We start from the raw sequence: 23,422 nt of genomic DNA, 5'->3' as shown, positions 1-23,422 counted from the left end.
ACTCTTATATTCATTTTTACAATTACAAAACTTCATCATTTTCCCTTCAATCATTCACAGTTTTTCCTCCCTCAGGTTAGTTTTCTTCTCCGTTTTCACTTTTACTTTTTTCGATCATGGGTGCCCTTAAGGATTTAGCGAGGTCATTTTCTCGGTTGACACAAGAGGAGGTAGACCTGTTTTGCCTTGAATATGGTATCGATAAACAGTTTAATCCGACCGCCCCTGCTTGCGATGCTTCCGTTGACAAACCGATTCCTGGTTTTATTGCTTTGTATTGTCGGCATTTTGAGTGGTCTAATCTTCGTTACCCTTTTTCGTTTTTTGTTCTAAATTTGCTTGAATATTATCGAGTGTCTTTTGGGCAAGTACATCCGAAAGGAATGGCTAGGGTTTTGCACTTTGAAGTGCTGTGTCGTGCTTTAGGTTATGATCCTTCATTGTTGCTCTTTCGGAGGTTCTTCCGGTTAGCCAAAAATGGTGATTGGTTTACTTTTGAGAACACAAAGGTTGATACTTGTCTTGTTTCATCCATGGTTACAACCCTTGGATCATGGAAGAATACGTTTTTCTGGGTTTCTGAATCCATTATTCCTTTCAAAATGGTGTGGAGGCATCCGGATGCTGTTCTCAACGATCCGGAGCCTTCCGAGTCTGAATTGAATGATGCCTTTCTTTCAGCCATTCGGGGGTGCCCTTCGAGGGTTCGCCCTTTTCCCGAACATTTGTTAGTGCTTTTAGGGGTTAGTAATATTTGGGCAAAAGTTGATCGGGATCCGGTGTTGATGAGAAATGGCCTTGGTATGCATTTTTTCCCTTATACCTTTTCATCTTACTTTGTTTGTGACTTATTTTCTTTATTTGTTTTTTGGCAGTTATGTCTGCTTTGGACTTCATCAAGAGTGACGATACGTCCGATGTGGTTTTTGAAGATGCTCCGACTGTTCCGGGTGAAAATGTTGTTGTGAGGACCTCTGAGCAGAGGTTTGAGGGTTCAGGTTATGTCAGTGTTGCAAATGCGAAGGGTTTTACCAAGTCCAATGTTCCCAAGCCTTCAACTCGCCGGTTATCTCGTCGTTTACTGAAAGCTGCTCCTCAATCCACTTCCACTGAGCCAGTGGATTTGAGTGATGATATCGAGGCTTCTGAGGATCAGGCTGAAGTGGAGGTTGAGAAGGAGAAGGAATTAGTTGTGCGTGGTAAGAAGGTTCGAGGGAAGAAGGGTGTTGCTACCCCTGTTCAAGAATCGTCGAGCAGAGACGTTGAAGGGTTGAACCCTGAGGGCACTTATGTGCCTACTTGGTTGGTTAAGAATGATGACACTTTTAAGGATGCTGCTGTTTGTGAAGATGCTCTTAGTCATCTTGCTCCTCCTTCCGTTCGTGAAGCTATTGCTGAGATGGATGATGACACTATGTTATCTCGCATGGTTTTAACTACTTGCAACCTTGCAGCCATGCTTCCCCAAGGGATTACACGCTTTCGCCAAAGGATGCGGGAGTATGAGGATTTTTCTAAAAAGAAAGACAAAATGAAATCCTCCCTTGCATCGATGAAGAAGGAAGTGGCTGGGTTTGCAGAGAAGGAGGCAGCTTGGAAGAAGGAGATTGAGGATCTGAAGAAGATGCATGCCATTGAGATGGGTGACCTGAGAAAAAGTTTTGAAGCAAATTTGTTGAAATTGAAGGCTGACCGAGAGGCCTTATCTGTCCAGCAGAAGGCTTTTCGTGAAGAAAAGGAGGGGTTGAAGGCTTCCGTTGGTCAGGTGACTGCGGATAATCAGTGGTTGATCGAGCATGGGTTTCAGCAGATTGTGACTTATCTTTTGCACTCTAAGGAATTTAACTCTGCCCTTGGTGATGTTTACACAAAGCTGCTGAACCTGGGGAAGCATCAAGGCCTTACTGCTGGCTATAAACTTCATGAATCTGGGCAACCTTTGGAGAAATCACCCATGTTTCGCCCTGAGGCTTCTGATGTCTTCAAGGCTTCTGTTGAGCAGATGGAGAGGCTAACCTACCCCTTTATTCATGAGGTATCCTCTTGTTTTGGTAAGCCTTTGTCTGTTTTACAGGGTTTGAAGCCTGAGGGGTTAAATGAGAAGGTTTGTGCTGAGGTTTTGGGTTCCTTGTCAAAGAAGAGGTCTTACTCCGGGGACAGTGATGATACCCTTTCGAGTCTGCCTGAAACCTCGAAAGATGCTGGTTTGGAAACCTCTGCAGTTGGTGGTGAAGAAGTTGTGAAGGTGAAGAAGACAAAGAAAGCTAAAAAGTCTAAGGGTGAAGGTTCCAAGCCCTCTGATAACTGACATTTATTCGTAGCTTTCTTAGCAAACATTTTATGTTTTGTAATGTTTTAAACAATGTTTAGGTTTTGGGGACCCTTAAGGTTCCCATGGTTGGTTGGTTGGGCCTATATGGCTGTTGAACATTAGTTTTATTTGCAGGTCACTAGGGCTTGCTTTAACTGTCTTATGAAGGTCTTTTATGGCCTTTCTAACTTATGACATGATGTTTGTCGTTGATGTTTTTGTTGGTTCCATTTGCTTGGTTTTGTTTTGTGGGGTTTCAACCCTTCAGGCTTTTTGTACAGTTGCTGGTGGGTTGAAGCCTTTAACCTTTCAAGCTCGGTACCTGTTGGTTGATCTTTGGGTAGCTTCTGATTTAGTTTGTATGTTTGGTTGATAGGCTTGTTTGTTTTTATTTTCTTGCCTTGTCTTTGTTTACTTTGTCTTTATGTTTTTTACACTTTAAAGGGTTCAGTGCTGCAGTCACTTTGCCTTAGTGTTTATCATCAAGACGTAGTATCTATCCTTTTCTTTTATTTCGTTGTGATTTGTTTGGTTTCGTAAGTCTGATTATTGGGTACATTTTTTAGACTTAAGGAACGATTGGTGTAGGCTGTTCAAACCTGTCTATGAGACACTATGGTTTTTCTTTGATAAGTCTCATGGAGTTGTATTGATTTAGGAACTCACCCCTTATATAGGTCCATTCAACCCTTGAACCTATTGAGCGATATGGCCTGGGAGCTCATCCCCTTGCATGGCCCTTGCCATGGAGTTTTTTGCTAGGTTCTCAACCTGATATTAGGATAGAAAGACAAGTTTGATAAAGTAACTTCATTCATTCAAGCAACATTTGCTTTTACAAAAGGTTTTTGTTTTGCCACAAACCAAACTTTCTAAACATAGAATTTTCTTAAAGTTTTTCCGTTCCAGTGCCTTGGGAGCCTCTTGCCTTCTAGATCTCCCAGCTTGTAGGATCCACCCTTGTGTGCTTCGAGGATGGTGTATGGCCCCTCCCATTTTGGGCCTAATTTTCCTTGGTTTTCCTTTTTGCTGGCCTCATTGTTTCTGAGAACTAGGTCTCCTGGCTTGAATCGTTCGTTCTTGACCTTTTTGTTGTAATATGCTTCCATCTTTTGCTTGTATTTGGCCTCTTGTATTGCTGCTTGATCCCGGGCCTCTTCTAAGAGTTGTAAGTTCAACATGGTCTCTTGTGTGTTTACCTCGGGATCCATGTTGACAATTCGTTGGGTTACAACTCCTATTTCAGCGGGGATTACGGCTTCGGATCCGAATACCAAGCTATAAGGTGTTTTTCTGTGACTTGCTTTTTCTGTTGTTCTGATTGCCCATAAAACGCTAGGCAATTCTTCCAGCCAATTACTTTCATATCTCCCCAATCTTGTCTTGATGCCTTCCACTATGCTTCTGTTGGTCCTTTCAACCTGACCGTTTGATTGCGGGTAAGCCACTGAGCTGAAGATTTGGTTGATCCTGTACTCTTTGCACCAAAGGCTGAAGGGTTTCTCAGCGAATTGTTTCCCATTATCGGTCACAATTACCCCTGGCAGCCCATAGCGGCATATGATGTTCTCCCATACAAAGTCTATGATTTGCTTTCCTGTGATTTTGGCAAGGGGTTTGACCTCTGGCCATTTGCTGAAGTAATCAATTGCTACCAACAGGAATTTTACTCCCCCTTTGCTTGGAGGGAATGGTCCAACTATGTCCATTCCCCATTTATGGAATGGCCATGCTGAAGTTATGGGGACCATGTCATGTTTTGGACTTTTTGGTATTGGGGAGTGGATTTGGCAGGCATCGCATTTCTTCAATTGCTCGACGGTATCCCGATGCATTGAAGGCCAGAAGTATCCCAAGTTCATGAGTTTTGCAACCACCGACCTAGCTCCGAAATGAGCTCCACATATTCCTTCATGCACTTCTTTAACCAAATACTTGCTTTGTTCAGGGCCCACACACCTTAGCAATGGTGCAAGGTATCCTTTTTTATAGAGGATTTCTCCTTGCAACACATATTGTCTTGCTTTGATCTTTACCCTTTCAGCTTCTATTTGATCACTTGGTAGTTCGTTGTTTTGAAGGAATTTCTTTATGGGAGTCATCCAATTTGGATCTTCCTCGGTGACCACATCTTGTACTTCTAATTCGTCAATTGAACGAGCCTTCAACACTTCAACCAACACCTTTTTTGTGAGGTGGGCGAATGTGAGGGACGCTAACTTGCTTAAGGCGTCAGCCTTTTTGTTTTGGGATCTTGGAATCTGTTTGATGTTGCATGCCTGGAAGGTGTTCATTAATTCCTTTGATTTTTCTTTGTACCTTCTCATGTTGGGCTCCTTGGCGACATAGCTGTCATTGACTTGGCTTGATACTAGTAGCGAATCAGTGAACACTTCAAGCTTTTTGACTTTCATTTCTTTGGCTAGCCGGAGGCCAGCGATCAGTGCTTCGTATTCAGCCTCGTTATTAGTGGTCTGAAAGTTGAAACGAAGAGCATATGTGAATTCTAGCCCCTCAGGGTTGATTAGGATTACACCAGCTCCTGACCCTTCAACGCTTGAAGCCCCGTCGGTGAACAGTTTCCAGGCTTCAGGGTTGGAGGGTTCAGTGGTTGTGGTGTTTACTTCTTCAGTCTTTTGGCTTGGGACTTCTACTAGGAAGTCAGCCAAAACTTGAGCTTTGATTGCTTTTCGTGGGACATAGGTGATGTTATGTTCACCTAGTTCCACTGCCCATTTTGCCAATCTTCCTGAGTTTTCAGGCTTTTCAAGCACGTTCTTGACAGGTTGGTCAGTGACCACTTGTATAGGATGTGCTTGAAAGTATCTTCTAAGCCTTCTGGCTGTTTGGACCAAGGCTAGGGCTAGCTTTTCAAGGGGAGGATATTTGGTTTCAGCTAGTTTTAAAGTTTTGCTGAAAAAATAGACGGGTACCTGAGCCTTGTCCCTTTCAATGGTGAGGACTGCACTGATGGCTTCGTCGGCAACTGAGAGGTACACCGATATGAGCTCCCCGGTTTCAGGTGCTGCAATATCTGGCAGTGAAGCAAGGTGCTGCTTCATTTGATTGAAAGCTTTCTCAGCCTCCTCGGTCCATCTGAAATCTTTCTTATCTGAACAATTCTTGAGCGTTTTGTAGAACGGTAGGGACCTTTCGGCCAGTTTTGAGGTAAAACGCTTCAAGGCTGCAAGCTTCCCATTCAAGCTTTCAACCTCCTTCTTGGTTCTTGGTGGTTTAGCTTCGAGAACAGCTTTTACTTTGTTGGGGTTGGCCTTGATGCTTTGTTTTCCAACAATATGACCCAGGAATTTTCCTTCATCAAATCCGAACGAACATTTTTCCGGGTTAAGCTTCATGTTGATCTTTCTAAGATTCTTGAAGGTTTCTTGGATGTCATCAAGCATCTGGTACTCCGTTTTGCTTTTGATTACCAGGTCATCGACATACGCTTCCATGTTTCTTCCAATTTGGCTTTCGAAGGCTTTATCGACGAGTCGTTGGTAAGTGGCTCCTGCGTTCTTGAGACCAAAAGGCATTTTTTGGTAACAGAAAATGCCCTTGTCTGTGTGGAAAGCCGTTTTTTCTTCATCCTCTTCTTTCATGAGGATCTGGTGATAGCCTTTGTATGCATCAAGGAAGCATTTGAACGGGTATCCCGTGAGGGAATCAACCTTAAGGTCAATTTCTGGGAGCGGGTAGCAATCTTTAGGACAAGCTTTGTTAAGATCCTTGAAATCTATACACATTCTCCAAGAGTTGTCGGGTTTTCGGACCATGACAGGATTAGCAATCCATGATTGATACTTAACCTCTCGGAGGATGCCAGCTGATACAAGCTTTTCAACCTCTTGGCAAGCTGCCAGGCTTCTTTCAGGTGCCAAACTTCTTTTCTTTTGAACCACTGGCTTGACATTCGGTGGTATTCTTAGCTCATGTTCAGCAATGCTTCGAGGGATCCCGGTCATGTCTTCGGGAGACCAGGCGAACACATCGCTGTGATGTTTTAGCAGCTTTTCAAGGTATGAAAGAGTATCTTGAGAGAGGTTGGGATTGACCCTTATCCGCTGTTCGGGGTACTTAGGGTTGATGACTAACCCCTGCTTGTCTTTCTCGTCATTAGAACTTTCTCCTTCGATCAGGTAAGCTTCCTGAGAGGGTTGAAGGGTTGCAATCCCTCTCTCGGTTGGAAACTTGACAGTGCCATGGCCAACAGACACAGCCATGTAAAATGCACATTGTCCGGGCCTCCCTATGATTACGTCGTAGTTGGAAGGGATGTTGATAACCACGAATGTTAGTGATCGGGTTCTTTCCTTTGGTCCCTCTTTAAGACAAACATCAAGGGTTATTTGCCCCAAAGGCTTCAGGGTTATGTCAGCGATACCCTTTATGGAGGTCCCGGAGGGTTGAAGCCTTGAACGCTCCTCATTGCTTAGTTGATTGAAAAACTTCTCGAACATGATTTCAGTGGCTGCTCCCGTGTCTATGTATGCTTTGCATGTTTGTAAGGTACCCACGATGGCTTCAACCACAAGGGGACCAGGGAGCGGGTCCTTCCTTGTTGGGGGGAAGCAAACACACTGAAGTTCCCAATCCTCCAACCGTCGCTTCTTGTAAGGGACCTTTTCGTCAGAACATACCATGTTTACTTCCTTCCCTTTGTTTTCGGCCATCTTGTCTCGAACTCCCTTGACCAAATGGGCAAGTTCCCCTGACTTGACAGCTTCTTCAATTCTCTTTTTCAGCTGGAAGCAATCGTTGGTGTGATGTCCCTTTTCTTCATGGAATTCACAGAACTGAGTGGAGTTCTCGTTTTTCCGACTTTTGGGAAGAGGCCTGGGAGGTCTGAAGTTTTGCTTGACCTCTTCCGTTGCCAGGATTTCTTGAGGGGTTTTGGTGAGAGGAGTGAAACTCATACTCTTATCCCTGCTTGGAGGGTTTCGCCCTTCAACCCTTCGAGGGTCTGAACCCTTTGAGCGTCTGTCGTAAGAATTAAAGTTTCCTCTCTTTCTGGCTGGGCTACTGCTTCGCCAACCGGAACCCCTTTTCCTTTGTTCCTTGATATCAACAGCTTCTTCTCCTCGGATGTGAGCCTCAGCTCTTTCAAGGGCTTCTTCCAAGGTTTTGGGTAGAGATTTGTTGAAATCTCGTGTGAGATACTTGGAGGTTATGGCGTTCATAAAACCGGCAACCCTCATTTTCTCATCAGCCCCCACGTAGGTTAGCCCTTCTTTCTTGTACCGTTCAATGAATGCTCGTAGGCTTTCATCATCTCGTTGTTTTATTTGGAAGATTACAGTCGCGTCTTTAACGTATCTCCTTTGTTGGGAGAAGTTTGCCAGGAAGCCTCTGCTGAGATCATCAAAGCTTCGAATGCTTTGAGCAGGTAGGTCGTTGAACCAAATTCTAGCGGACCCAACGAGGGTTTGCATGAACATTAGGCAACATTCAGCATTCGACCATTTTTCTATTCGAGCAGCACCAGTAAAGATTTGAAGATGATCTTCGGGGTCTTCGGTCCCATCATACGTTTTGATGTGGGCAGGCATTTTGATTTTTGACTGGAAGTCATAATCAGCTATCTGTCTTGAAAAGCATGAAAGGTTGCTTGGCTTGTAAGGTTTAGCCAAGTCCTCTTCAGGTCTCGTGCCTCCGTTGTTATTATCGCCTTGGTTTCCCTGGGTGGCCAGCACTTGATTGATGAAGTGCTGCCAAGGGAAGTGGGCCATCATCTGAGACATCATATTGGGCACGAAATTGAAACCTTGAAGACTTCCAGGACCAACCGAGCAATTTACCCCAAGAGGGGTGCTGGCAACAGCACTTCGTGCTAAAGGGAGCACGGACAGGGCTTGCTCCCATGTGGTATTCAGAGAAGTGGGACAACTGGTCACCGGGGATTGTAGGAGTTGGTCGAGTGTTAACTCGTGTCCCAGAGGGGTACCACTAACAGTTGGTTGGGAAGAGAGAATGGGATGAACAGTGGGGTTCGTCACAGTGGACAGATAAGGGTGCAGGTTTGAAGGGTTGCTAGGACCGGCTTCACTTCTTGTAACGAAGGGTGGTAGAGGTGGTCCAGGAGATAACGTTGGCTCAGGCTCGTCGTAATCTAGACGAATCCTTACACCCTTTTCCCTTTCTCTGTTCACATGTTGGTTAAGAAGTGATCTCAGCTCAAGGAAGTTATGAGCGACCCCCTCGGGGGTAAGTTCAACGCGTGTTGGAGTGTCAGACACACCAACGTTGGGAGACGGAGCTCCAGATCTGGATGGGGTTGGTGTGTTAAAGGTGAGGAACTCGGGTGTACTCCCCGGAGTTGAAAAAGGCGTTGTTATTGTTGTGTGAGCTTGACCACTTCCCGGGGTAGAGGTGTTAGGGATCTGGTTGACCTCTCCCGGAGATCCACTTTCTGACATAGTGGTTTGGAATGGAAGGAGCTACACGTACCAGGTCTCTTTTGAGGAGAAACAGCGGCGTAGCCCCACGGTGGGCGCCAACTTGTTGATGCAACAAACACGGGACCAAGGATGGTAGCTGGACTGGTCAGGCAAAAGGGCTGAAAGGTTTGATTTTGCCTAACGCAGGTCGCGGGGTCCCTCCACGTTTGCAAAACGTGGAAGGAGGTTCACTAGTATATTTGAGTTATTTGCTTTGAAGTTCTTTCTCCAAGATTGACTCGGATCAAGAAAAGAAAGCAAATAGAATGAATGAGATGAATCTGATGAAGAGTTATTTGGAAGTGACAAGAACTCTTCAAATGACAAGAGATTAAGGAATCTCTCTGCTTTTCGGAATGTCCTTGAAGTGTTATTGAGCTGTCTTCTTATAGTGGAAGACACTTCTCGAAATGGTATGGACTATACTAGTGAGACCTGTTTGCTTATGGAGGGTTTCCCCTTTTGGGGTTCAAGGCTTTGGACCCCTGGTTAATAGGGTGTGCCTGTACAGACCTGCTCTGACTTTGTGAGTTGGTGAGCGTGAGTTGGTGAGATGAGTTGGTGGACATGACTAGTTACTGTTCCTCGATTCACTCATTATGCAGCTTTTCATCCGATGAACCTTTCAACCTTTTAAGCTCTTTGCATATTAATGGTTTTATTTGTCTTTGGGCTACCCCCGTCGTCAAACACCAATAACAACCGCTTGATCAATCTTTTGAAGAAGTCGAAGACTATTTTCTTGACACTCTATAGTTTTGAGGATTGGGTTGAAGATCATCCGAATTTATAATCACTGGCTGAAGTTAACGAAACCCTAGTTTGGAACAAATGAACACTTCAGAAGAGGTTTGTGGGTCTAAAAATTTAGGGGATTTAATTGAGGAACAGATTGGTAAGGTTTGTTTTGAATTGAAAGAAGAAGTGAATAATAACAGTAAATTCACTTTTTTACACTTATTATTATTCGAATACAATATAATAAATTTAATTTGCACGTTTAAATTTACGTGAATTCGTAAGTACAGAAAATTTACACATGTGTAAGTTTGCCATTTACACATGTGTAAATTTGTTATATTGACACATGTGTAAAAAATCTAATGAGAGTAATTTTGATTGGAGAAATGAATTATTGGAATTATGTGGAAAACAAAGTTAACCCTTATATTTGATGGTTCATTATCATTCTTTATTCCATATTTTTTGAGTTGTTATAAGTGAAAATATATTATTTAATTGATTATGAATATACAGGGAATTGGATTTGGATGGTTTTTTTAAAGTCTGCAAATTTTATAAGTAAATATGTATTTTTAAAGTAAGGATTCTATTGACGTGTGCGTCTTCGAACTTTCTGGAATGTCACTAAGGCCATAGGGTGTGGTCATGACCCTCGTGACCACCATAACCCTCTACGCCAGTGTCATCTAACCCATCTTTAATCCAACATCCAAAACCACTACCCTAAGTGTGTGGTCGTGACCCAAACCACTAGCATCTTATTTATTTAATTTATTTTTGTCTAAAGAAAAAGGAAATGATTTCTTAAAAAATAGAAATAAGAACCATGGTTTTCATGGTTTAATCCATATAAACCATAGTGAATCAAAGAAGGGTGTGGTGCTTCTTCAAACTTTGAATATTGTCACGCTGTTTATTTGGTTGGGTTTGGGTGAGTAGATTCAACTAAGAAGGTTCTAGAGAACCGATACCTCCAAAGTTTCACCACTTTCTAACCACAATTATTATTATTATTTTTTTTTTATTTTCGTGGAAACTTATAGAAAAAAAATACAATAAATCCATAGCCATAAAGTGATTTAGTGGCACGATAGCGGTCAAATGTGGGAGATGGAGCGAAGAACTTGTAATTTTAATATTAAAAAGACAATATATCTTCCTGATTTGAACTTGATCTTGAAATGAGCTCGTAACAAAAGTTTAAGTCAACACATGAATTAATTTAAGATATATAACTTCATATCAATTAATAATATTCTTCGTTTTGTTTACGAGGAAAAACGAGAAGCTGACTTGTTTGTTTTTGCTTGTCTGATTGAATTCGTAGGTCGCCCATCATGAATTGTTTCCACTCAAAAACACCTAAATATAAAGTTCAATTATCCACATCAATATACGTCCAAACACGTTGTTGATATTTGAGGCAGAGATTTCCTTATGACGCATAGCTAAAGATAACAATGTGGGATTTGTTTACTGAGAACATGCTGCAATAAAGTTCTGGAAATCTGACCGGCCTGATGCTTTTTTTACAACAATTTTATACCTAAATACCATCCAACCATACACTTGCAATGATTTGAACATACACCACTTTTATGGAGGACAAGTACCAAACCACTAGACTACTAGGTCATGGGTGCTCGATACCGAGATACGCACCAAACTACTTGGATAGAAATCCAAAATCTTGTAATTATGCAAACGCTGCCATTCGATGCACTACCCACCGAGTCTTGAAATTATGAAGTTGATAAAGCCATAACAAGGGTATGTATGTATATACAACTAACTGCAAAGGGATATTTACAACTCGAGGATTAATGAATCCTCATAAACACAAAACAACAGGTAATGCACTAATCACAGAAACAACTATGATACTTATAAGAATGAAATAATACAAATTGATTAAATCAAATATACATCTCAGTTAATCATACCATGCATGCAACCTATCAATACATTTGTTCTCACGAGTCACGAGCATGCCATCATGTGATGAAACTCATCGAAATCAACAACGCCATTGCCATCGAGGTCAAACTTCGCGATCATCAACTCACACTCTTTGACAGTTCGCGACTCGCCCAATCTACTAAGCATTCTCCTCAAACTTTTGGGAGTTATACAACCGCACCCCTCTACTTCTTCATACATTTTAAAAGCCATTTTTAAGTCATTCACTTTCTCATCCTCATTTGCACTTTCAACCACTTTAACCAAATCGTCAAAGCTCAACAACCCAACACCGTCGGAGGCCATCAACTCCGCCACCATCTCTGCCTCCTCCAACGACAACTCTTCACCGATCTTCCCCATGCAAACTTGGAGCTCCGGTGGCGATAGTTTACCGTCACCATTTTGGTCCAAATGTGTGAATACACGTTTGTATTGTTGTTTGTTCATTAAAGCTACTTGCTTTACACACCAAAACTGAATATACGAAGCTTAACTGTTTATTTACGTTTTTGATAATTCCTTGATGAGAAGTTGAGCTATATATATTGGGTTGGGCTGCAGTTCCAGACTATCCTTAGCGCGTGGTTGACGAAAACGATAGGTTGAAAATAATAATTTTAATTTAAAGAAATTTGGAATGGACCTCTCCGTTTCGGATATTACTATATCGTGACATCAACATTACATCTTAGGTTGAACAAAGTCAAAGCATTTTTGATGTCTACTCTCTTTGTATATGTGGCTATAAACGTTCAAGTGTCATAAGCAGTGACGCTAGTATGTTAAAAGTGTAGGTTCATATTTGATATTAACACTTATGTTACCATCGAGTGTAAATTTTACGAATACTTAAAATAAGTTTAGTTACCGAAAATAAATATATTTGAAGTGTTAAAAATTTTTGAGCCAAAATCATGACGATCTTAGAATCTTTCTCAAGTTACACTCGAGTTTGCATTGTGAAAACGTATCAAGCTTAGACTCAAAATTTCGAGCCTATGCAACCCTATAATCAAGGACAGATCTATATGAGGACTAGGGGTAATCCGGGATACCCCTCAACTTTTTTGACAAAGTGTAATTTTTATTTTTTATTTTTTCCCGTTTTATGTATTCGGAGATCCTTGAGCAAACATTAGGATACCTGCAAATCTGCAATATTAGAAAGAGATGAGAAGAAAACGAAATATATATATATATATATATATATATTTTTTTTTTGAAAAAAAGAGTTAAATTACGATAGTTGAGTTCTCGAAGTTATAGAAACCTTGATGAAGAAGAAGAGTGATTCATCATTTACCAAATTACACAACAACAACCCCTAATTCCAAACTTATTGTTCAACTATATCATGAATAAACAAAACAATCTGTATCATAAGAACATCCATCATATTTTGACAAGCATTAGCTAAATCATGAATCACAAATTAAAAAACAGAACAATCCTAACTCTTAATTCGAACTAAAAATCAATGAATTTCCGTAGATCCAACTCAAGCCTCCCTCAATTGTAACCTAATCAGCACATACCTCGATTGATGAATGAATTTCTACGGTGCTGAAGCGTATGAATGTAAGGAGGAACATCGATGATAAACGATGAAGTACCGGAGAATGAAGATAATGTACCTAGTACGAAAGATGATGAAGATTATGCTCTGCGGGTACTGGTATATGATTCTAATCCTCTATGAACGTCGATGATGAAGATGATGTTCAGTGTTTGACCCGTGGTTTCTTCTAAAAACCCTAATGACCTGTATGGACCCGTTGTTCTAATTCTATCAACCCAAGTGGACCCGTGAATATCTTTTAAAGTTTTAGAATTACCCATTTGGACCTGTTAATCATTAAAAGAAAGCCCAAATTGACCAATAGTAAATTAAAAAGGACCCAAATCAACCCATATTTATTCATACGGGTCATGATTGCCCCCTCTACTAACGAGGGTATAACGAAAGAAAATGGAACCATCGTTTTGGATAAGAGAGCGAAGGCAGTGATTACTCTTGTTTAGATGAGGAGCATTGCTTTCAGTATAATGGAGGAAACCACAACTTGTGGCATGATGAAGACTCTTTTAGCATGAAGCATGTATGAGAAACTATATGTCGATAAAATGTTTCTGTTGCGTGAGCTAATGACAACAAGAATGAAAGAAAGAAGCTCGGTGACAAGTCACGTAAACAAACTTAATTCATATTTGCAGAAATTAGAATCTATTAGGATAGATTTAGATGGTGAATTGAAAGCTCTATGTTGTTACGATCTTTGTCGGATAACTGGTCTAGGACTGTGACTCTTTTGTGGGGACTAGTAGTATTACATTTGAAGGGATTCATGATCTTGTGTTGGGTGAAGATATATGTCGGGGAGGTACGAATGGAGATTCATCTCATGGAGTGTTGGTTGGCGGGGGTTGGCGAAATAACTATGGCAGTGGGAGCAGAGCAAGAAGTCTCTTAAGAACTTAGAAGATGACTTGGTGGGGTTGCGTGGACGTGAGACATGTTAAGAGTCATTAATGTCCAAAGAAAAAGTTAAATCTTGTTGCTAAGGATGAGTCTGAGGATGATGCATTGATACTCAGTGTTGAACGCAGTGAAGGTGTAAGATTAAATATATTATGTTTAATATTTAATCTATAGCCATCTTAATCATTTACATTATAGAGATCAAAATATATTAGAACCTATTATTTAATTAGTTGGTAATTGTTGATGGACCATATTACCCTTAGTAACTAATTAGGTTTCCTCCTGGGTGCTTATATAAGGAGAGTTATGTGGAGGTTTAAGGGTTACTCAGTTACACAATTCACACACCCCATTAGCCATAACATCATCACGAAACCTCCTCTCCATAACCGATACCCTTTTCGGTTTCTAAGTTCCCATCATCAGTCAGCACCCTAAGGAGGAACAAAATCAAGATGACAGGCATGTCGAACTCCTTAACTGGATTCTCCTCTGCATTATCTGCTGTGACAGGTATGATTTATATTGTTTTCCTTCATGAACAAACAGAACTGAACCAACATGTGGTATCAGAGCATATGTTGATTAGTCAGTTCTGTTTTCGTATCCATAATTCTGGGATTGAAACTTGGAAAACGGAATTTTTTCTTTAAAAACCGTATGAACATAACAGCCGATTTCGAGTTCATCAGGTTGCGACTCGAGATCTCTGTTTTTCGGGAAAAGATTAATTGTTTGTTCACCGAATTAACTGGATTATGTTTTTAACCGAAATCTATTTAGAAAAAACTATTAAAATTCAGGTTTCGGGTTCCAGAATTTATGTTTTATGTTTTAGGGTTCATCATGTTCTTGAGAAAATTCGAAGTATTCTGTTATGATTTGGAATATGATTTGGATTATTAAGTGTTTTTCCTGGTTTTGATCTATTTTGTCCTCTAAATTTTTTAGAAAACTGTTAAAAAGATAAACAGATTACAATTTCGAAATCTGTTGACAAAATTAGATCAGCTTAAAACAGGAAAGAATATCTCTTAATCCCTTAGATTTCGAATTTTCGGTTATGATATCACAATTAACAGCTGTTAGCGAGGTTGCTACTCGAGACCATGAGGTTGCTACTCGCAACCATGAGGTTGCCACTCGCAACCATGGGGTTGCTACTCGCAACCATAACGTCATCACTCGAGACCATGAGGTTGCTACTCGCAACCATTACGTCATCACTCGAGACCATGAGGTTGCTACTCGCAACCATTACGTCATTACTCGAGACCATGAGGTTGCTACTCGCAACCATAACGTGATTAGTCGAGACCGTAGTTGCGACTCGCAACCATAACGTGATTAGTCGAGACCGTAGTTGCGACTCGCAACCATAACGTGATTAGTCGAGACCGTAGTTGCGACTCGCAACCATAACGTCATTAGTCGAGATCGTGGTTGCGACTCGCAATCTCATTATTTTAAGCTGTTTAAATGTGAACTAAAGAAAAAAAATGGTTTTGCAATCTCATTATGGTTGCGATCCGCGCTAACGGGTAGTTTGCTATTAAATAAATGGTTTTGTAATTTACTTAGTTAATTAATCAGAATCAGATAATGTAATGTTTTACAAAACCAGAATAGCTTAACTTGAATGAGCTTTTGATATATCATTTCTGGCCAAAGCTGACTTGATACATCTACTTATCATTCAAGTATTACGAAAGCTATGCTAAGAGTGCATCATAAGCATGAATGTTTTAATATCTGGCCAAAACTGATTTAATTCTTTCATAGATGGCATACTTAGCAAGTGCATAACTAAAGTGATTGTTTCAATTTCTGGCCAAAGCTGATTTGTTACAACCACTTTGCACATATGCTTAAATGATTACACTTCTGGCCAAAGCTGTTTTGTCTTCGTTTAAGTAGAATTTTTTAGTTAAGTCTATTATTTTGATGTTAGTAATAGACATTATCACAGCTTCATTATGTAAAATGGTCATTATTTTGCCTGCCTTAGTTTAACGTGCCCATAGATCACATTAGTTTTTCTTCCTTAGTATCATAACTTGCTCATCTTATTTCCACTATCAGCACCCAACTGCGGGATTCCACCTTTGACTGGTGATAACTTTGCTGCATGGAAGGATGCTCTCATGCTTACTCTCGGATTGCTTGACTTTGATTATGCTCTAAGAGAGAAAAAGCCAGCGGACCTTACCACTCAAAGTACTGCTGCTGAGCAGTTAACTCATGAAAAGTGGACTAGGTGTAACCGCATGTCTCTCATGTTTATGAAGCAATCCATAAGCAATGCAATCAGGGGAGCTATTCCTGATTCTGAAGATGCTAAAACCTACTTGGAACATGTGGAGGCGCAGTTCAAAGGGACGTCTAAGGCGCACGCTAGTACTCTTATTCTCAAGCTGGTGACAACTAAGTATGATGGGAGGAGCGGCATTCGCGAGCACATCATGATGATGAATGACATGGCCAATAAGCTGAAGGGGCTGGAAATGGAAATCAGTGATGGTTTCCTTGTTCATTTCATCATTACTTCGCTTCCTTCTTCTTTTGAAGCATTCAAGATCAACTACAACACTCAGAAGGAAAAGTGGACGATGAGTGAGCTGGTCGTTATGTGCGTACAGGAGGAGGAGCGCATGAGGATGGATCGCACTACTGATGTTGCCAATTTCACTACCTCCAATCCTAAGAAAAGGAAGCACAATTATCAGAGGAAGGATGCTTCTAAAGTCCATAAGTCTAATCCTAACCCTAATGCAAGTGCACCTTCCAGCTCTAAGAACTCCTTAGGCAGTATCCGCTGCAAGTTCTGTAAAAAGACAGGACACATGCAGAAGGAATGCCCTGACTTTAAGGAGTGGCTGGCTAAGAAAGGTAACGATTATTTATTGATACTTGAGTCCTATAATTTAAGTGTTCCTGCTAATTCTTGGTGGTTTGATTCTGGTTCTATGGTTCATGTTACCAATTCTACTCAGGGATTCCTTTCAATCCAGAAGCTGGAAAGAAACCAAAGAACGCTTAAGGTTGGGGATGATAGAGAATTAGAAGTGAAGGCCATTGGAACATTACAATTAGTTATGAAAACTGGTTTATGTATTAAACTTTATGATACCTTATATGTTCCTGAGGTAACTCGGAACCTTGTATCAGGACCAAAGTTAGACATGGACGGTTTTATTGTTTCCCATGGTCATCGCAAACTCTCTATCCATTATGATTCTGTTCTTTATGGTACTGGTGTTCTGGATGGAGGTCTCTATAGATTAGAACTAGATGATGGCTTTTCCAAATCTTTGTTGTCATATAACATTAATGAATCACTCACAAAGATGGAAGAGAAACGAGACTTAGAGACTTCATCCATGTTGTGGCATCAGCGTTTAGGCCACATTTCAAAAGAGCGATTAAATCGTCTCGTAAAGGATGAAGTCTTACCTCCTCTCGATTTCTCTGACTTTGGAACATGTGTCAAATGTCTTAAAGGTAAAACGACATTAGCGAATAAGAAAGGTGCCACTAGGAGCTCTAATTTATTAGAACTCATTCACACTGACATTAGTGGTCCCTACCAAATCGCTGGCATAACAGGACATACTTCATTTATCACTTTTATTGATGATTATTCTCGTTACATGTACTTGTATCTTATTAAGGAGAAATCTGAATCTCTAGCAACTTTTAAAGATTATAAGGCTGAAGTTGAAAAGCAATTAGATCGTCAGATTAAAGTTGTGAGATCAGATAGAGGCGGTGAGTATTATGGAAGGCATACTGATGTGGGTCAAGCTCCTGGTCCATTTTATGAGTTTTGTAAGGGCCAGGGGATTGTGAACCAATACACCATGCCTGGTACACCTCAGCAGAACGGTGTCGCTGAAAGAAGAAACCGTACCCTTATGAACATGGTGCGCAGTATGTTAGCCAACACTAACTTACCATTATTCCTCTGGACTGAAGCGTTAAAAGCAGCTGTTCATATACTCAATAGAGTTCCTTCTAAGTCTGTCCCTAAAACTCCTTATGAACTTTGGACAGGAAGGAAACCGAGTCTTAAATATATGAAAGTATGGGGCTGCATTGCTGAAGCAAAACTTTACAATCCTTTCCTAAGGAAACTTGACCCTAAGACAGTTACCTGTTTCTTTATCGGGTATCCTGAGAACTCTAAGGGTTATCGTTTCTATTGTCCTTCCCATGTCACCCGTATTGTTGAAACCAAGCGTGCCGCGTTCCTGGAGGATTTCAAGGTCAGTGGGAGCAGTACCAACCCTTACGAAGAATTGCAAGAAGTACAAGACGCGGGGGGGAGAGACTCGTCGCTTACCATTACTCCGATTACTCCTCTTGTACCCAATGCAACTATTGTTCCTGAAGCTACTGCACCAACTGCAAATTTACCTCTACAATCAGAACCCATTATACCTCATGACGAAGGCACATCAAACGCTCAAAACCAAGACAACGCTGAACCCGATAATTCACTCAGGAGGTCATCCAGGCAAGAAGGCCTCCTAATTGGGATGATTATGTTACCTACCTGACTGAAATGGATCCCGGAAAGCTCAATGATCATATCTCTTACAATGAAGCCATTAGCAGTGATCAGTCTTCCGAATGGAATAAAGCAATGATTGATGAGCTTGATTCCATGAAGAAAAATGACGTTTGGGATTTGGTAGAATTACCCAACGGAGTCAAACCCGTAGGATGCAAATGGGTGTTCAAAACAAAACTGGATCCGAATGGGAACGTTGAACGCTACAAAGCGAGATTGGTTGCAAAGGGCTACACTCAGAAAGAGGGAATTGATTATCAAGAGACGTTTTCACCTGTCTCTCGTAAAGATTCATTAAGGATCGTCATGGCCCTAGTAGCTCATTTCGACTTAGAGCTGCATCAGATGGACGTTAAAACTGCTTTCCTTAACGGAGATTTGGACGAAGATGTTTACATGAAGCAACCTGAAGGCTTTGAGCCTGAAGGTCAGGAGCATCTAGTCTGTAAGCTGAAGAAATCCATTTACGGGTTGAAACAAGCATCACGTCAGTGGTACCTCAAGTTTGATGAAGTCATGAAGAAGCAAGGTTTTATGAAGAATCAAGTGGATCAATGCACCTACCTCAAGATGAGTGGGAGCAACTTTACTATACTTGTCCTTTACGTTGACGACATTCTATTGGCAAGTAATAGTTTAGACATGTTGCATGAGTCGAAGCGGTTACTCTCGCATAACTTCGACATGAAGGATCTCGGAGATGCGTCTTACGTCATTGGCATCGAAATTCACCGAGATAGAAACAAAGGGATCTTAGGATTGTCCCAAAGGGCCTACATAGATCGTGTCCTTACACGGTATAACATGCAACAGTGCAAACCCTCCGTCGCTCCAGTAGTTAAGGGAGATGTTTTCGGTTCGTTTCAGTGTCCGACAACAGAGGTTGAGAAGGAGCAAATGAGCCAGATACCTTATGCATCAGTAGTCGGGAGCTTGATGTATGCTCAAGTCTGTACTCGTCCAGATATCGCTTATATTGCTGGAATGCTAGGCCGTTATCAGACTAATCCTGGCCTAGATCACTGGAAAGCAGCTAAGAAGGTACTTCGATATCTGCAAGGGACGAAAGACTATAAGCTGACTTATAGAAGAAGTGATCATTTGGAAGTGGTGGGCTATTCTGATTCTGACTTTGCCAAATGCAAAGATGACAAGAAATCCACTTCGGGCTATATCTTTATGTTAGCAGGCGGCCCTATCTCTTGGAAGAGTCATAAACAACAGTTGACTACAACTTCCACAATGATGGCAGAGTACATTGCTGTTTATAACGCAACCTGTCATGGAATGTTGATTAGAAACCTGGTCACTGGACTCAAAATCGTTAATTCCATTTCTAGACCATTGAAGCTTTACTGTGATAATTCAGCTGCCGTTAGTTTCTCGAACAGTAACAGTTCGACTGGAGCTGGTTTATATCTCGATACGAAATATCTATTTGTACGTGAACGTGTTGAGGAAAATAATCTTTGTATCGAGTATATTAGTACTAAGGATATGCTTGCGGATCCGATGACTAAAGGTTTCCCTCCTAAGGTTTATGAAGAACATGTTCGGAATATGGGATTATGTAAAGACCTTATTTGAGCATATTGTACTAGCTTATGTTTTATGTTTAATGAAATTTCCTCAAGTTTGATTTTGTATGTCTATTAGAATATGTTCAACCGGTATAATGGCATATAGACAAATAAAAGGTTACAAATCAAACAAAGGGCTTACGCGTATTTTGATCATGACGATTAGGTTTTAAATTAAGGCTATAGTATGATTAATGGGGGTCCTGAGTCGCATAATGATTCAACGGCTGTATTTTTCTGCTATAGTACTTGTTTAAGGCTAAAATGAGTGTTAACTCCTGATCAGGCTTATCTAATACTCATAGTAAATGATTACTCAGCTAAGTGGGAGAATGTAAGATTAAATATATTATGTTTAATATTTAATCTATAGCCATCTTAATCATTTACATTATAGAGATCAAAATATATTAGAACCTATTATTTAATTAGTTGGTAATTGTTGATGGACCATATTACCCTTAGTAACTAATTAGGTTTCCTCCTGGGTGCTTATATAAGGAGAGTTATGTGGAGGTTTAAGGGTTACTCAGTTACACAATTCACACACCCCATTAGCCATAACATCATCACGAAACCTCCTCTCCATAACCGATACCCTTTTCGGTTTCTAAGTTCCCATCATCAGTCAACACCCTAAGGAGGAACAAAATCAAGATGACAGGCATGTCGAACTCCTTAACTGGATTCTCCTCTGCATTATCTGCTGTGACAGGTATGATTTATATTGTTTTCCTTCATGAACAAACAGAACTGAACCAACAGAAGGCTCTTGGGTTATGGATTCTAGAGCATTGTTTCATGCCATACATAGTAGTGAGATTATGGTGAATGTAAAACAGGTTGACTTTGAGAAGGTACGGTTCAAGGTACATGTTTAGTGGTTGCGAGTGGAAAAATGTATTATTTAATTGATCTTATATATACGGGGAATTGGACGTGACGAGTTTTTTTTAAAAGTGAACAAAACTTTATAGATTCATGTGTATTTTAGATAAGTAGTATGAGGATTTCATTGTAAATGCTCTTTGTTGTGTGTTTCTTTGAGAACTTTCTAGAATTTCACTCTATGTATTTAGTCGTGTTAGTAGATTCAGCGTAAGAAGGTTCTAGAGGAAAGACACCTTCAAAATTTCAACAATGCATTTCTAACTGTAAATTAATTTTAATTTTATTCTTATTCTTTATTTTCTTGGAAACTATGTAAAAAATACAATAAATCTTGATTAAGTGGTTCGATTGCGATCAAATATGGGAGATTGAGCGAACAAATTGTAACTAAAATAATGATAAAAAACAATAAATTTTCCCGATTTGAACTTGATCGTGAATATCGAAACGAGCTTGCAACAAAACTTTAAGATGAGCATATGAATTAATTTAGGATGTATAAGAACTTTCATATCAATTTGTTCGTTTTGTTTTCAAAAAGCTGACGGGTTTGTTTTTGCTTATCTGATTGAATTCGTTGTAGAAGGTCACCCATTATGGATTGTTTCCATTCAAGGACCCTTAATTATAGAGTTCTCCAATTATCCACAACCAATATGTCCAAAACACGCTATCAAGGACAATTAATTGTAGAGTTCTCCAATTATCCATAATCAATATGTCGCTATTGAAAATGAACACTTTAGTGCTCGCCCGAACTGTAATGTGCATTGCGGTTGTTTACCAATTTTGGGATTGAACCCTACAGAGGAACAGATGATGTAAAGCCAAAACTGGTTCAAAACAGCGGATTCATCATAAGCAGCGGTTTACTCTAAACTTTCCCCTTGACACTGGCTCCAACATCTGATGCAACTCAAAGTACTGATATTCTACAACAAATGTTGACCTACAACAATTGCTGATTCCTAAAGACTGCTGGAGACAAAGCACTGATGTCCAATCTACTGATGTCTCAAAATACTGCTGAAGTCCAAAGCCCTGTTGAAGACAAGCACTGTTGAACCAAAGGCCTGATCAACCAAAGGTGAACCACTACCCAACCACAACAGCGGCTTAGTATCAACAGCAGATTCAACAGCAGCAGTTTATCTTGTATCTTGTAATCAGTTGTTTAGTAAGCAAGGTTTGTACCAGGCAGTAGTTGTATAGATCAGTAGATAGAGTTTGTTAGGTTGTTAGATGTCGCTTTCATGGTGACGTCAGCTGAGATGCTTCAGTGGTTCGGTTTGCCTATAAATAGAGCAGTACCCTGTACTGTTACATTTGATTGACTGAGTAGGTTCTTCTTCTCCAGTCCAATCCTTTCATCTTGTGCAACCAACCTTGGGGTATCAGACTGAGGGGGAGCTTAGTATTGTAAGCATGCTTGTAATCATTTGCTTTGTAATTCAATCATTTGACTTAATGTGAAGCAATTGTTTATCATACTATTCTCTTCTTTGGATTGTGTTTACAAAGTTTGTATTCATTTCCGCTGCACTTTTCACTGTTTAAATATTCTCTGAATGATCAATTTATACAAACAAACACAATCATGAGAGCCTCCGATCCTAACAATTGGTATCAAAGCTTGGACAGTCAAATTCGATCTAACAATCAATTTGACATAACAGTTCAGCTCAAAATTTATTGATACTAAGGTTGATTGTATTTTGTTGAAAAACAGAGTAACGAGTAAGGACGATCAAAGTTGCTACTCAAAAACTCTGTAAAACAACCAAGATGTCATAAGACACACAAACTTCTTATAACAAGTAATATCATACATAAAACACCTATAGCTTTCAGATCTGAAAAATGACTGATAACTATGGTATAATTTTACAAAATTGATTTCAATTGTTGTTACGAAGGTTGTGATGTTTTTATCATGACTGCTGCTAAGGTGTTTACCTCATGTCAACAAAAATCTATATTCGGATGATAACATTAGTGTTTTTGTTAGCATAAAAAGAGGAAAATTAAAACTTTAGGTATTTAGATCTTATGTATTGAAAAACAGGTTGAAAATCCTCTAAAAGGACCAAAAATCAACTATGTTAAAAAATACATTAAGAAAATCAGCAGTCAAAATATCCAGATCATGAGTAATGTGGAATTTGGCATAAGCAAGTGCAAAAATGTCCAAATCTCTCAAAACATTGCTGAAAATGATTTCGGATTGAGTATTCTTTCCTTGAAAACCTTCCAGTAAAAAGTTTCAATACTTGTCTATGGAAAGGGTAAAAAGGGAAAGAAGAAAAATTACAAAAACTCAAAAGTGTGTTTATCTCGAAACTTTTTAAAATAAAAAGGAAAAGAGTATAAATCTAAAACACTTGAGAGTCCACAAGTTTATCCTTCAAAAGGAAAACCAAAAATAGATCTGCATTTTTGGTC

At 40.1% G+C, this 23,422-nt stretch overlaps 1 protein-coding gene across 1 annotated transcript; it reads right to left on the bottom strand.

The window, feature by feature from the left end:
* Positions 1-11,352: 11,352 nt before the first annotated feature.
* LOC110874608 (calcium-binding protein CML38-like) lies at positions 11,353-11,963 on the bottom strand. The gene has a single exon (XM_022123155.2). It carries the CDS (start codon positions 11,899-11,901, stop codon positions 11,473-11,475), a length of 429 nt encoding a protein of 142 aa, XP_021978847.1. The 5' UTR covers positions 11,902-11,963; the 3' UTR covers positions 11,353-11,472.
* Positions 11,964-23,422: the final 11,459 nt, after the last annotated feature.

Source organism: Helianthus annuus, chromosome 9 (assembly GCF_002127325.2).
Source record: "Helianthus annuus cultivar XRQ/B chromosome 9, HanXRQr2.0-SUNRISE, whole genome shotgun sequence".
In the NCBI taxonomy this organism is placed as follows: domain Eukaryota; kingdom Viridiplantae; phylum Streptophyta; class Magnoliopsida; order Asterales; family Asteraceae; genus Helianthus; species Helianthus annuus.
The sequence above is the reverse complement of the archived record's forward strand: the minus strand, read 5'-3'. Positions and strand labels throughout refer to the sequence as shown.

Excerpts from the sequence above, each read along its gene's own strand:
- LOC110874608 (XM_022123155.2), bottom strand. The coding sequence starts at position 11,901 with ATGAACAAACAACAATACAAACGTGTATTCACACATTTGGACCAAAAT.